General features: G+C 38.3%; 2 protein-coding genes and 1 long non-coding RNA gene across 3 annotated transcripts; all 3 read right to left on the minus strand.

Moving 5' to 3' along the window:
• Window positions 1–253: 253 nt before the first annotated feature.
• On the minus strand, window positions 254–6,022 carry LOC136282754 (uncharacterized). Its single transcript, XR_010718416.1, has 4 exons — window positions 5,966–6,022; window positions 5,303–5,387; window positions 3,893–3,927; window positions 254–349 (listed from the first exon to the last, which is right to left on the minus strand). It is a non-coding gene; the product is annotated as an uncharacterized lncRNA (long non-coding RNA).
• Window positions 6,023–9,533: 3,511 nt separating this feature from the next.
• On the minus strand, window positions 9,534–11,535 carry LOC131792574 (tetratricopeptide repeat protein 28-like). The gene is made up of 2 exons (XM_059109989.2): window positions 10,298–11,535; window positions 9,534–9,786 (listed from the first exon to the last, which is right to left on the minus strand). The coding sequence occupies exons 1-2, from the start codon at window positions 11,533–11,535 to the stop codon at window positions 9,729–9,731; spliced, it is 1,296 nt and encodes a 431-aa protein (XP_058965972.2). The 3' UTR covers window positions 9,534–9,728.
• Window positions 11,536–11,614: 79 nt separating this feature from the next.
• LOC136283019 (tetratricopeptide repeat protein 28-like) lies at window positions 11,615–13,968 on the minus strand. Its single transcript, XM_066171184.1, has 2 exons — window positions 11,721–13,968; window positions 11,615–11,625 (listed from the first exon to the last, which is right to left on the minus strand). The coding sequence occupies exons 1-2, from the start codon at window positions 13,966–13,968 to the stop codon at window positions 11,615–11,617; spliced, it is 2,259 nt and encodes a 752-aa protein (XP_066027281.1).
• Window positions 13,969–15,560: the final 1,592 nt, after the last annotated feature.

The following is a 15,560-nucleotide window of genomic DNA, read 5'->3' on the forward strand; positions in this document are numbered from 1 at the left end:
TGTTACCAATCGTTTTCCAGATGGCGAGAGCGCTTTCAAAAAGTTGCTTTGCCTCTACAAACCGGCTTTGTGCTTCATATTTCTCTCCCAGTTGTGTTGTTAGTATTCCGACGTTGAGGAGCGTTTCAAGAAGTTTGCGGTTAGCAAAGATGGTGTAGTAAGTGTGGAATATTACATCGGAGACATCAAGCTGAATACCAGTGTCAAGGTTTTGAAGTAGAGTTGTACTTTCATTACATAACTCAGTCGCTTGTAGGCCACGATCAGTGTTGAGAAGAAATATGCAGACATCTAAACCTATCTGGACTGACTTTAGGATTTCTGCAGCGTTATTCATTATGACTCTCTCCTGTTTGTTATCGTGGGAAAGAATCAACAAAAAAAGGAAACTTAGAAAAAGTAAAACTGATAAATCTTGAAGTACTTTTGCTGTTTTTAGGGAAGTTGTAGTTTGCTCCTTTTCATAAATGTCTGAGCGCAACATTCCTTTTCAATCTTTTATCCAAACCAATCTCAAGTGCATCAGCTGAGTTGAATTCAAACAATTGTGGAGCAGATTCAGATATAGCTATCAAAAAAAATCACCAATAGAGCAACGGTTAATTTACTAATTGTGTTACCATTGTCGTCTTCAGCTTATTACATGCTACCCAATTAGCCATTTCTGAATCTGCTCGCAATTTACTGCTTGAAAATGACTTCCCTGGGGGTGTTACAATAAGCGGTAAATGTTGGCAAAAACATTTGACTTCAACTCAAAGCATGCATATTTAATTCCTGTATATTGAACAAACGATAGGTAACATGTTGAACTGCTATTGGTCATACGACGATAGGACGGTTAAGATGATATGATTTTAGCTGGCGCCTTCCGCGCGTCGCGAGCATATCTCGCGTGTGTTCCCCACATTTACGCCTCCGAAACTCGCTTAGCTGCCTTACAGTTGAAACAGCAGATAATTTTTTCTTTATAACACCTTTAGTTAAGGCAGTAAGTTTTGTCGCACCTTTTGCTTTATATAGTGGCATTTATGTTATTCGTACGTGTCACTTTTGGAGGAAATATTTTGACCTTTCTCGAAAAAAAATCATTCCTGTCATTTCAATCAGGAGATATGATGCAAGCATAAGTGGTCCCTTAGTTTATAAAGGAGGTTTTTCTTCCCTCCTCATCTAGTACACACGCCTGTCAATCATGCGCGCCCTTGTCACTCGCTTCAGCTCAGTGAGCAGCTGAAATCCGAAAGTTCTTTTCGGATTTATAGATTTTCAGCTTAACATTGGAGTTCGCCCCTTCGAGTTCGCCCCTACTTTATGCCGTGTTCGCCCCCACACTTTTCGAGTTCGACCCCATCAAGTCGAGTTCGCCCCTTGATTGAGTGATATCCATATGAGTTGATTTATGACGAAGGCACTAGCAGAATGTGCCAAATGTCACGTCAGCGACGATCATTTTGAATTTCGGCAATTGTGTGGAACCTGCTTGGGAACTGGGTTGACGGAATCAACTAAATACTCTGCGTGGGATCTGGGGTTACCAGAAATAACTGTATACACTGAATTTGTGATAAAGAGAACCACACGGTTTATCTAACGAACACGAAATGTGTTGATCGTAACAACCAGACTTGAGAAGATGCAAACCACGCTTTCATCGCGACAGCATTGCTTAAGTTGTTAGACTTGTACCCGTTTAGCTTTATTTATGAAATTAAGACTGAAGAATTTACTCATCAACTTACGAATCAACTCATCTGGATATCACTCAATCAAGGGGCGAACTCGACTTGATGGGGTCGAACTCGAAAAGTGTGGGGGCGAACACGGCATAAGGTAGGGGCGAACCCGAAGGGGCGAACTCGATATGGGGCGAAAGCGGCGGATACCCCTTCAACAACTGAAATATTAAAATAGATGAGATGTTTCCTTTTTTTTTGGTATTCTTCCCTCATATTTGTTCAAATAAAAATTATATCAAGATAAGAAAAAGCATATTCTGTTTTACCCATTTTCATGTTTGTTATCACAGTTAGAAGGGTCAACTTGGGGCGAGTAGGTTTTCTTGTTTGAACTGTTTTGGTGATGAACTTTGAACTCTTGCAGTCACGCAGAACTTTTAATCATATTTAATATTTCTGTATTTCATTGCAGTATCGTACGAAAGCTGTCAAACTGACTTTGAAAAAGAGGGTGCTAAGGGGTTTACACTTGAAGCGTGATTAAGGCCAAAATAAGTATGTGAGGCGTGAATTTTACAGAAAGACGAACGTGATTCGTAAATCCATGATCCAGTGTAAGGCGTGACTGGCCTCCTGAGATATACGTGACCCGTGAATTTCATCTTTCATTTCGTGGAGACCTCAAGTTTTTCCAGAAACCTTGTACACAAGAAGAGAGATTTGAAGTTTTTCCTTTATATACGTGAAGCGTGAATTTTTCAAAAAAATTCGTGTATGAAACAGGATCAGGACCCCCTCCGTTTGCTACCATCCAACAACCAGGCTCTTACTCAACCTGCAGAGCAGGCGTAATTTTAGCGAGCGAGTGCTCAGTATTTTCTTAACAAAAATTATGGCCGCCATCTTTGATTTTAATGGCAGTGGAAAGCTAGGGAGAGAAGGAAATTTGTACCATGGGGGCAGTCGACGATCAAAAATAGGGAGAGGGGTGGGGTGGGGCAAATATTAACTCGTATTTGCGTCAGCAGAGAACGTTTTGGTGAAGCCATTTATTTCGTTGATAAAAAATAACAGCCTCTCCGTTTCACCAGAGTATTCTGGTTTGCATCAAACAAATTATGACGGGTAAACCCTCGAGTGCAGTTGTTTGTTGCTTCAAAGTATCGTTTACGGTTAAATGGAAGAAAACTTGTCATATAGGTCAACGGCAATTATACTCAAGGATTGTCGTTTGGAAAATAATAAAGTGCAGTAAATATCAGCTCATATTTGTGACCGCGGAGGGGGTTTTATCGAAGCCATTTCTTTCCTGACTGAAAAAAAAAATAACTGCCCATCGTTTTACTCATCGGCTTTTTGTCGGAAGATAGTGCGGTTTTTAATTTGACTTATTTTGATTGGTTACTTGCTCCTTTCCGGGAATAAAGCGATGCGCAACCAATCAGAGGGTTTTTTACTTTTCAACAGCCTCTTCCCGCAAGCGTTTTCTCGCCCATCCTCTGCCCCCAACCCTTACCGTCCACTCTAACTTTAAATCAAACATGGCCGGTCGGATGAATGATCGCGAGCTTATAACGTTAGCTCGCACTTATAACGCCTACACTGCAGGCTAGGTTTTACTCTGCTCTGATTTTTATTGTTGTTTGATTCAGAATCCCAGCAAATTAAATCTACACGACGTAGATTTTGCTTTGTTGCGTTGCGGACAAATTTGAAGGACATAAAGCCAACGGAAAAAAATTACATTCTAAAACCAAACGAATTAAGAAACCATTCACCTGTGTCCAGAGGAATAGATTTGTGTCGGTATTTTTAATTGTGTGTCCATAAAGATAAAGCCTGTTTGTCAGTTTTAGAAACTCGTTTTATTAATTCGAGATGTATGAAATTAAAACATATAAAATGTTGTCAGTGATTACTCCACAGTTGTTTTCAAAAATGAAAAGATTTCAATGCAGCATAACATTGGAGCAAAGATTCTACCCAGTGTTTAAACCGCGCACCCGTTATCAAAACACTTTGCTTTTCACACGAAGGAAAATCTTTCCATTTCATTCGATTACGTTCGCGTTGCTTCAGTTATTCATGTACAAACTTTTTCAAATGTTTTGTTTGGTTTAATAATAATGCGAATTTAATTCATAGGAAATGAAACTAAGGAAGCAATGAAAATAAAGGAATTAAAAACAACAAAAACAACGACAAAAGCTCACCTTTGAAAACAGAATATGCCTTCTTTTGTTAGATCCTGATTGTGTGAGTTATAGGAACAAAGAAAGAAAATGAAATAAGACTTTCCCAGTCAAACAAATGTAAATGCCAATAGCTGTTGTTAGAACGTTTTACTTACACGGTAGGTAATACGAAATCATCAAAAAAAAGAAAAAAACATCTAAGATGGAAGAAAAAGAATTTCTCAGGTTGTTCATAAGATTCATTACTTGACATACGGGATCCTCTTATTTTACATCATCACAGAAGTGATGAACATGTAGCTTCTCCTTACAATGTCAATATACCGTACAGCAATCAAGTGGTGAGAGTGAACAGACCCATCATTTAGAGTGCGTTTTCTCTATCATTAGCAAGTTTCAATCCTTAACATTTCATTTCAATAATATTCCTGAAATAAATATTTAGCCGCTTCCTTTGAAAACGAAAAGATTTGCGTATAGTAAAGAGACCTCATTTAAGAAAGCGATTTCATGTTTTCTTGCAAAGCAACGAAGAATGCAAAGTGCTAGTTTAGATGGAATATAGAAATTATCGCTAAAAATAATCATCGTAAAAACAGAGAAGGATGGAATTTATATTACAGCTTAACCTTAAGACATCTCTATAAATGTTGGAGCTCGCACATCATTGATAAGACTTTGGTGGTTTAAATCGCGCTTTGTCCGATTTTTCAAAACCTTACAGAAGTGAGAGACATATTGCTTGTCTTTCCAATAGCAACATATTATTCAGTGAACTAGCGACGAGAAGACATATCAGCTAAGGGCGTTCTTTTAACACAACACCAAATTCTCCCTACAGAATAACAAGGTAAAGTGAGGGAGCTAGAAGGAAGAATTGCTGAATTGCAGACCTTAAACACTCTCCAATCAAGTAAAAAAACTATTCGAATTTGGTAGGTCTTCACAAATATTATGACATTGTTTGGAATTATGAATTTCCTCAAATTTTAACCCGGAATATATATATATTTTTTAAGCGGGAAAAGAATGATTATCATTAAATTTAGGTTTTTAGCTGTTAACCTTTTTAAAAAATAAGCACGTTTTGTTCAGTTGTTGACTTATGAGACCGTAAGCCGCAAGAAACAAAGATAAATGCAAGCAGCTCGTGTGAGGACAGAGTGCTAAGTTCGATTAGTTGAAACATTCCCTTTTAAAGTCTGAGACAAGAGGTGAAATATAGCAGTTAATAATCTTTTGGTCAAAGATGTATCGGTACGACTTTCCGTTTCGCTCACAATGCTCATTGATAAACATTGTGGCTCGTTCTTTATACATCAGAATTTAATGTTCTTGAATTTGATTTCTGTTGCGCCTGATTTGAGGACTCTAAAAAAAATGGTAAAAGGAATGCAAGCTAATTTCTTCTTTATTTTTGTTACTTACCCTTGAACAAGGAAGCGTGCCTTGTTTAGTATTCTGATCGTATGACTGAGGAAGACGAGAGTAAGAAACTCAAATTACGCTCAACCTGCAAAACAGAGATGAAGGTTAATAAACAGTGTGAAAAAAAAAAAGTCATTTAGAAAACAGAACTAGATTCCATTAAATTTCCTCCATAATTTAAATTAAAAACACTGCATCTTTTTTTCTTTTGCATCGGAATTTCCTTTTCATACATCGTGTGGGTGCTTTTACTCTTTTAGTCTCAGACTCTGACAATACCAAATTGTTTCGCGGACAACTTCTCCCTAAAGTGTCCATATATCATTCAGCCGACAGTTTTGGAGAATAAAGAAACTTATCACTGATATGGACGTTGTTGAATTGGCGCAACACTTCATTATCTCAAAGTATTTATAGTGACATTTATAACATTTAGAATGGATACTTAGTAAGATCATGGAAGTTAAAGACCTAGAGTTGAGTTAATTTTTTTACTTTCGAAGACTACGATAAGTTTAAGTCAAGTTTTTAGCAACAAATCTTTGCCAAAATCTAAGATTATTTGGAGCTTTAAATCCTCTTCCGTTGAATGTTCAAACCCAAAACATTTCAGTTTTGTAAGCCGGGAAAAAATGTTTCTAAATTTATTTTTTTACTACTAACCTTTTGAAAAAGAAGCGTGACTTCCTCAATATTCTGGTGGTATGATTAATGAAACCAAAAGTAAGAAACTGAAATATAACGTTCCCTGCAAAACAAAGATAAATGCAAACAGCCACTGTGAGAAAGACGTCAAAACTTAATAGGTAAAAAAAAAGATTTTTTAAACCAAAGAGAGAATAACGGGTTTAAGTTCGATTCTCAAAGAACAAAAAAAGCCACTTATGAACCTGAAAATCAATCGCTCTCCATCTTCCTCGTGAATTAATCGCACAAAGTAAACTAATCACACGAAATATATTTGCCCGCCTTGAATTAATTTGAAATGAAGTATTACTGTGAATATACTCTGCATTATCACCGACCCTGAAAAACCTTTAGCTATTTAGGGCGGCCAAGGCAACAATATTAGACGTGTCTAATGTGTAGAAGAATCTCTGCTTATTTGATGAAAATTCAAAATATTTCAATTTCCAATTGCCATATTTTACCCATCTTTTACCTTGGGAACACCAACAACGGTTACCATCCTTATGCGTCGGAACCTTTTTTTCGCCGAAGATAACTGGCCCCGCTCGTGAAATAAACATTTAAAAAACTCTTCAAAACGTTTTTGTACACAAGTTAGGCATGTGTATTGGATTAAGTTCGTACAAGCATTTCGATTGTTATCCAAACGCTGAATAGGTATAAATGAAACCAGTCGAATGACAACAGTTAATATTCTCTTAATGAACCAGTTTGACTCAACACGGCAGAAATAACGATTTTAATGCGCAAATGATTGTTTTCCTTAGGATATGAAAAGCATTTTAAAACATAAAGAGAATTTAATCAAAACGACGTTTTCAATATAGCAATGGTCTACGTAAGAGCAGCTTTGATTATAAAGGCGTGAAAATATGTATTGTAAAATTGATGAGATGTCACACTAACACATCAGCAAATTAACAGTAATCAAATATTGTACTCACCACGACTCGAACTTTCAACCCTTTGTTGCTTTGTAAAGTGAAGCAGCCAAACTTTACATCTAAATTATCAGTAATTGTCTATTTTTAAGTTGATAGGCTTGTGGCGAGTCTCAGCCCACCCCTTAGGCGCTGTGATAGAGGGCTCTCCCTTCTAACAACATGGTCTGAATACTGGGGGGAAGGGGGGAGGGGGGGAGGGGGGGCAACTCGACTTTCAATTTTGTTGGGATGTGCGATGAACTTCTTGAAGCCTTCAGATTATTTACAGCGGTCTTACAACGCCTCCAAAGAGGGAGTTTACCATTGACACATCATCAACTCGTTTACGTAGACAGCCACAAAGTTGCGTTCCATAATGTTCTCTTTACATTTCCTAAGGTGCGACAAGGAGAATTTCTGTAACAATCAAGTATTCCTTAAGTTGGTGATCATTTCCTTTATTCTCGACACCCCCATGTTTGATTCAAGGGTGAAATTGTAAGGAGAAATTAGATGCTAGTAACTCTTAGGGGTGAAAGAGTCAAGATGTAAATAACATTGTGTACAGGAAAAATATTATGGATAGGCTAACTTCTCTTTACAGACCTCTTTTATTTGGTCACCTAGAGCTATGACCAAAAGTTCTGTATGTCTTGAGAAAATTGTAATATATTTTCTCTAACTCTTTTCCTACCAAGATTTAAGAAATAATTATCTGTACCATCCCCATATGTTGCTTATGATTCTTGTCCTGAGAATTTGATGTTAAATCAATCAATGTCACCCTGTTGATATTTTATCCTTCTGGTCGTTACATCCTGCTAGAAAATGTATGGATATTGTAAATAAAAATTTCTCTTCTTGGTCACTCCAGGGAGTCAATGGGTTGAAAAATCTTCCTAATACTCTCTCCCTGACAAAGGTAATGGACTCTAAGTTTTGGTTCTGAGAGCAAATACATGTAAATTTGACCTCTTAACCATGGACAGTGAGGTGATTAGGCGGTTATTTGCTCCATTCTGGACAACTCTCAATAAATTTATCTTTCTTCTTCATCTAATTTTTATATTTATTTCTATCATGTTATCAGGTTAAACTAGTTTTATTTAGGTTTAGTCTTAACCCTTCAATCCCTAACATCATCAGGCATATTCTCCATACTGTTTTCCAGACATTTCCTATGGTATTGACAAGGAGAATTTGTCTAACGATCAAGAGCTTCTTTAGTTGGTGATCATTTGCTTTATTCTCGTGACCTTACTGACTGATTCAGGGGTGATATTGTAAGGAGAAATTAGATGCTCGTCACTCTTAGAGGTTAAAGGGTTAAGAGGAACAACAGAACAACCTGATAAGAATCCTGTGTAAAATGAACAGATACAAATAAGAATGAAGATCAATTTAATGTAATCCTGCTGAGTTCATCTGGTTTACTAAAAAGTAGAGGAAAATGGTTACTTGGCCTTTGGAAAAAAAATCACCTTCAACCTGTGAGAATGTAATGTCTGCTGAAACAATGATTGTTAATTTATTTCTCATTATGTATACAAATGAGTTTGATAATTTTTAAAATCTGATTGTAACGTAATAGTACTTTGTGGCTTTGGTAAGATAATTAGTGATCTGAGAAGTGACTTTTCAAATATGATGGAGGGTTTTTTGTCTGAAAAATTTCAACTCTCTGTCTCAAAGTATTTCCTAACCCTCTCACCCATGAAAACAGAGAGACTCTGCTAAACACAAGTATGTTAGATTTTATCGTATGAAACGAATATTTCTCAATGGGACGCTTAAGCTTGAAATTTAACCGTTCTCAAACTCTTTTCTTCAGCTTTTGACATAGATGATACTTGTGAGAAGAAGGACGCTTTTCACAAAGAAACCGAGCACATAGCTATTCCTTCCGACCAGTTTGTGGAACATCTCAGTTCGAAATCTAAAATGATTTTAAAATAATTACGGAGTCTCATTTTTCAGTTATTTTTTATAAGAAAAAAACTCTTAAGTCAGTGTATCGAGTGGTATGTTGCCTGCTTCACTAAAGATCGCCACACTAGGATATGTACATGTATCTCTCACCAATCAGATTGCTGCATTAGGGTTTTTAATCTGGGACACCTCATATCACAGCATTTGGATATCTTGTACCAATTACAGGGTTGGAGTATTGCTTTCTTGCTAATGATTTCGTGTAAGAAGGGGGCCATGCACAAAGAATGACATCCACTAAACATTTTGGGTTCATTTTTAAGTGTAATGGTTTATGGCCTTCGCGAGAGCCTCGTCGATTAAGGTCGAGATTTATCGGGATAAGAAAGGTTAGCAGGTAATTTTTTGTATCGTTTTTTGAGTTGAAACGTGTTTTGTTTACCGCTCTTTTTCTAACGGAGGAATGGCAGCAACCTTTATTTGGTCTCGTCACGCTACGTGCTCTCTCAGTGGGGTAGGAAGGGCATTGTATGACCTGACCAAATAAGGGCTGCAAAGCAGACAACAGTAAGCGAGAATTGAAAACCAGATCACGGTTCTTTAAATCAAGGATTAACTTTGAGTTCTGACGAAACCTTGCCAACACTCTTACATTTTTGAACATTAAGATAACTTTTCGTGTCCCAACTTATATTAGTTCCCTTTTGATATACGTAATAGATCTAACGGCTGAATTAAAGGTTTCGTTGTCGTTCGCTTTCGATTCAGTCATGTTTACAAAGCATGCAAAAACGTACTTGACTTAAGAAAAAAGTGAAAATTGTCTACGAAAAGTAATACCAGTGTTCATTTTAAAACAATGTACAGGAAGAAGAATCTTTTCTTCAGTCGTGACTCTGTTCCTTCTCTGCCTCGTTGTTGTCCTCCTTGAGTTCTTCATTCCTGAAAAAAAACACAAAAAAACATACATTTACTACTCTTTTTAACTTTAAAGCATGCAGAACTGATTTCCTATAGAATAAATTACTTTCTTCCTCATCGTCATAGGCCATGATTTTCCAATCTTTCTAAATGTTTGATGCGAAAGTACCCTTAAAATTATCATTTAGTCGTTATTGTTTTTTTTTTTACAAAATAAAGTTAACTTTTTTAGTGTTAGCTTAAGATTCTCAGATTACCTTCATTGTCAAAGTGTCTAGCATCGTATCGGCCTTGAACAATTATTTCCAAATATCTTCCATTCGAAAGAAACTCTAATTCCAGGCAAATTCTAGAAAGCAATTCATCAAATTCTTCCGGCTCCTAGCATTAGATAAAATAGTCTTCTTTTTCTTGATATTTTATGAATGAAAGACTAAGACAAAAACGAATTAACAAAAAAGTTGGTCAACTGAACAATTTTAGTGTGCTAATCGGTTTATTATAGATAATTGCACATTACGCTCAGACTTACCTTTTTTTCATAAAATCGAATGTCACGTTATCCCCCATAAGCACAAACGGAGCCCATTGGGAAGATTTGGGAAAGCCGTTGCTTCTCAACCATTGAACGGCCTGGTGAAGAGATTCGCTGGCACTTTCTCCACGAACAAGGTGTTCATAGAAATGTTCCATGAGCTTAGCCGTTGCTTCGTCTTCTATAGCCCACGATGCTACCAACACTGAACGTGCACCGGATGCTAAGAAAGCTCGAGCGATTCCAATAATTCCTTCCTTTTTTACCAATCCACGCCCACTATGACAACAGCTGAGTACCACCAGTTTGGCTCGCACCTGAACTACCTGAATGTCGGACATTGTCAGGAGGTAGTCTTCCTCTTGGGGAATACCGTTAGTGGTAGATTGAGGAGAGAGAGCAATCTCTCCTCTTTCGGCATTTCCATGAGCAGCAAGATGTATCAGACTCACTGAAGGTATCGCTTGAAGTACCGCCTGCTTTGTCGCGCGACTTCCTGACAAAGGCTGAACGCCGAGCAGTCGACCAACCATCTCTGCTTCCTTATTTGCATGAAACAATGGTGTAATGTCAGTAAGACGTCCATTGTAATGCACTTTACCAACCGTAGGATCACCCACAACCAGTGCGCCAGTAAGACTGTGATATTCCGCAGGACATTCTTGGATGAGCCGCAGAGTCGTTAGAGAAGGGACGATGCGTATTCTGTACTTCTCCGATAAATACTTTCCGACTGGTTCATCACACAAGGCAGCAAATGGGACTCGATACAAGAATCGATCGGGCACAATGATGATTTCAGGCTCAGTAAGTAAATCTGCCACAGGTGCGACGATCCATTTGTAGCACAATTGATGAGTTCTTTCGGTATCTTTAGTTTCGTCACCTCGCAAATTTGCCCGGCTCTCTTCATGAAGAGATGTCGTCACGTCGTCATTCAATGATCGATCTTCGCAGTTTGCTGCGGGTAAAACTCCAAAGCCGGCGGCGCTCTTTTTGAAAACTCCTTCCACGTCGCAAACTTTCTCAGCAATTAGGGTGTCAACTTCCGCTTCATCTGTTGCTCGGAAGAAAATGTCTCCATTTGCTTTCAATACCCAGAGAAGAACATGCCGTTCTCTATATGAAAGGAACAAACAAACACAGTTTCTTTCTCTCTTCATGATGTTTTCAATCCCGAACCATGATTGTGGATCAGCTGTGAAGTGGCTTTCCAGGGAGTACTTATCTGCCATGAATTCAGCGAGGACTCTTGCTCGTACCAGCTCCTCAGCATAAAGAGCATCTCGAAATTTTCCAATACGGCATAGCAAGTTAGTGAGTAACTGGTAGGGAGAAGTACCATGTTCTTCTAACAGAGACATTTTAAATTCACTGTTTTCTTTCAGAAAAGTCCTGATTTGTTCATATTTGCCGATACATTGAAGAAGACATTGGTTTGCCTCCACAACCTCCGACTGTGATATCTTTAACTGTGTAATACCAAGAAGGCTTTGAAAATGAGTCATCTTATATCCAAACTGGCTGCTTATGGAACGAGCTTTCTCTAAGTAGTCTTCTGCCTTGCCACTTTCACCAAGCGAAAGGTATAGATTTCCAAGCTTTAGGTAAATTTCTGCTTCGAACTTTCTATTGCCACATTCTCTGCTGATGGTAAGCGCCTTCTCACAATGTTCTTTTGTCTTCTGATAGTCATTAACAGAAGCAAAGACAGCTGCCAAACCTGCAGTAGCGTAGGCTTCTAGTTTTCTGTCACCAATTGCTAAACTGACGTCAACTGCTTTGTCCAAATATTCTTTAGCTTGCCGATTTTTTCGAAGCTTAAAATACACACCTCCAAGTTTCGAGTATATCGAGCCTTCTCCTATTCTGTTACCAATTTCTATCGCGATGGCAAGTGCTTTCTTGTAATATTCTTTAGCCTTCTTATATTCACCGAGGGATTGATACACAGCTCCGAGGTTCCCGTTAATGTTTCCTTCTTCTCGTTTGTTCCCAATTTCTATCGAGATGGCAAGAGCTTTCTCAAGATATTCTTTAGCCTTCTGATATTCGTTAATGGAACCAAACACAGCTCCAAGGCTCCCGTTAACTGTTCCTTCTCCTCGTGTGTCGCCAATTTCTGTTGCGATGGCAAGTGCTTTCTCGTAATATTCTATTGCCTTCTGATATTCGCCCCGGGAATCAAACACAGCTCCGAGGTTCCCGTATCTTGCTCCTTCTCCTGATTTGTCACCAATTTCTATCGCGATGGCAAGTGCTTTCTCGTGATATTCTTTAGCCAGATGATATTCGCTAAGGGAATCAAACACAGCTCCAAGGTTCCCGTGAATTGTTTCTTCGCCTGCTCTGTCGCCAATTTCTATCGCGATGGCAAGTGCTTTCTCGTAATATTCTTTAGCCTTCTGATAGTCGCCAAGGGAATGAAACACAGCTCCGAGATTCCCATTCCTTGTTCCTTCTCCTCGTTTGTCGCCAATTTCTATCGCGATGGTAAGTGCTTTCTCGTAATATTCTTTAGCCTTTTGATATTCGCCAAGAGATTGAAAAACAGATCCAAGGTCCCCGTTGCTTCTTCCTTCACCTTGTCTGTCACCAATTTCTATCGCGATGGCAAGTGCCTTCTCGTGATATTCTTTAGCCTTCTGATATTCGCCAAGCCAATCAAACACATTTCCGAGGCTCCCGTTACTACTTCCTTCTCCTCGTTTGTCGCCAACTTCTATAGCGATGGCAACTGCTTTCTCGTGATATTCTTTAGCCTTCTGATATTTGCCAAGGGAAATAAACACATTTCCGAGATGCAAGTTACTTGTTCCTTCTCCTCGTCTGTCGCCAATTTCTATTGCGATGGTAAGTGCTTTCTCGTAATTTTCTTTAGCCTTCTGATAGTCGCCAAGGGAATGAAACACACCTCCGAGATTCTCATTCCTTGTTCCTTCTCCTTGTTTGTCGCCAATTTCTATCGCGATGGTAAGTGCTTTCTCGTGATATTCTTTAGCCTTTTGATATTCGCCAAGAGATTGAAAAACAGATCCAAGGTCCCCGTTACTTCTTCCTTCATCTTGTCTGTCACCAATTTCTATCGCGATGGCAAGTGCCTTCTCGTTATATTCTTTAGCCTTGTGATATTCGCCAAGGGAAATAAGCACAGCTCCGAGGCTCCCGTTAATTCTTCCTTCACCTTGTCTGTCGCCAATTTCTGTTGCGATGGCAAGTGCTATCTGGTAGTGTTTTTTTGCCTTCTGCATTTCACATAGGTAGTAACCTACATTTCCAAGTCTTACATGAACCTCAGCTTCTCCCTTTTTTCTACCAGTCGTTTTCCAGATGGCGAATGCGCTTTTAAAAAGTTGTTTTCCCTCTACAAACCGGTTTTGTGCTTCATATTTGTCTCCCAGTCGTGTTGTTAGTATTCCAACGTTGAGGAGCGTTTCAAGAAGTTTATTAGTGTATCTTTCTGCATTTGCGTAACCAGAGATGGCGAAGTAAGCATTGAATATTACATGGGAGATATCAAGCTGAATACCAGTGCCAAGGTTTTGAAGTAGAGTTGTACATTCATTACATAACTCAGTCGCTTGTAGGCCACGATCAGTGTTGAGAAGAAATATGCAGATATCTAAACCTATCTGGACTGACTTTAGGATTTCTGCTTCGTGATTCATCATGGCTTTCTCCTGTTTGTTGTCACGGGAAAGAATCAACAGAAATAGGAAACTTAGAAAAAGTAAAACTGATAAATCTTGAAGTACCTAGCTGTTTCTAGGGAGGTTGTCGTTTGTTTCTTTAACAAATGTCTGAGCGCAACATTCCTTTTCAATCTTTTATCCAAACCAATCCAAATTGCATCAGCCGGGTTGAATTCAAATAGTCGTTCAGCAGAATTGAATATAGCTATCAAAAATGTCTCACCAATAGAGCAGCGCTTAATTTACCAATTGTGTTATCATTGTTGTCTTCAACTTATTGCATGCTACCCAATTAGTCATATCTGAATCTGCTCACAACTTATTGCTTGAAAATGACTTCCCCTGAGAGTGTTGCAATAAGCGGTAAACTAGGCAAACATTTGACTTCAACTCAAAGCATGTATATTTAAATCTTATTTATTGAATAAACGATAGGCAACATTTTGAATTTCTATTGATCATGCAATGATAGGATAGGATTGTTAGGATGAGACGATTAACGTTGGCGCCTTTCACGCGTCGCGAACGTCTCGCGCGTGTGTTCGCCACATTCACGCCTCTGCAACTCACTTAGCTGCCTCGCTGCTGAAACAGGAGAGAATTTTTTTTAATAACACCTTTAGTTAAGGCAGTAAGTTTTCTCGGACTTTTACTTAAAATAATGGCATCTATGTTATTCGTACGTTTCAATTTTGAAGAAATATTTTGACCTTTCTCGAAAAAAATTATTCCTATCATCTCAATCAGGAGATATGATGCAAGCACAAGCCGTCCGTCATTGCGAATAGCCAATGGCGGAACAATTTTAGTCTGTTTATAAAGCAGGTTTTTCTTCCCTACTCATCTTGTACACACGCCTGTCACTCATGCACCAGCTTGTCACTCACTTCAGCTCAGTGAGCAGCTGAAATCCCAAAGTTCTTTTCTAAATCAAATTTTCAGCCTGGCATTGATAGATTTTCAGTGAATACAGTGCATTTCAACCTTCAACAACTGAAATATTAAAGTAGATGTTTCCTTTCTTAGGTATTCTTTCATCATATTTGTCCAAATGAAAATCAGTATAAAGATTAGAAAAAAAGTAAGTATTATATAGTGGTTTTACCCACGTTTATGTTTGTTAACTTGGTCAACTTGGAGCAAGTAGGTTTTATTGTTTAAATTGTTTCGGTAATGAACTTTGAATTTAATATTTCTGTACTTCATCGCAGTATCGTGCGAAAGCTGTCAAACTGACTTCCAAAGGGAGGGCGCCAAAGGTTTTTACACATGAAGCGTGATTAAGGCCAAAATTAAGATATGAGGCGTGAATTTTACAGAAAGGCGAACGTGATTTGTGAATCTATGATCTAGTGTAAGGCGTGATTTGCCTCCTGAAATATAATTAACCCTGTTTTCTTCTCTCATTTCGTAAAAATCTCGATATTTCCCAGAAACCTTGTACAAAAGCAGAGAGATTTGAAGTTTTTCCTTTAAAAACGTTACGCGTGAATTTTTCTAAAATTTGTGCGTGAAACAGGATCAGGATCCCCTCCATTTGCTACCGTCCAAAAACCAGGGTCTTCCTT

This window comes from Pocillopora verrucosa, chromosome 8 (assembly GCF_036669915.1).
Source record: "Pocillopora verrucosa isolate sample1 chromosome 8, ASM3666991v2, whole genome shotgun sequence".
Taxonomy (NCBI): domain Eukaryota; kingdom Metazoa; phylum Cnidaria; class Anthozoa; order Scleractinia; family Pocilloporidae; genus Pocillopora; species Pocillopora verrucosa.

What these genes read in the sequence shown, in the direction of transcription:
- LOC131792574 (XM_059109989.2), bottom strand. Translation starts at nt 11,535, where the DNA reads ATGGCAGATAAGTACTCCCTGGAAAGCCACTTCACAGCTGATCCACAA. An exon ending in TTCGATTTTATGAAAAAAAG is followed by an intron (nt 9,787 to 10,297) that starts GTAAGTCTGAGC and finishes GTTTTTTTTCAG; the next exon opens with GAATGAAGAACTCAAGGAGG.
- LOC136283019 (XM_066171184.1), bottom strand. Translation starts at nt 13,968, where the DNA reads ATGAATCACGAAGCAGAAATCCTAAAGTCAGTCCAGATAGGTTTAGAT.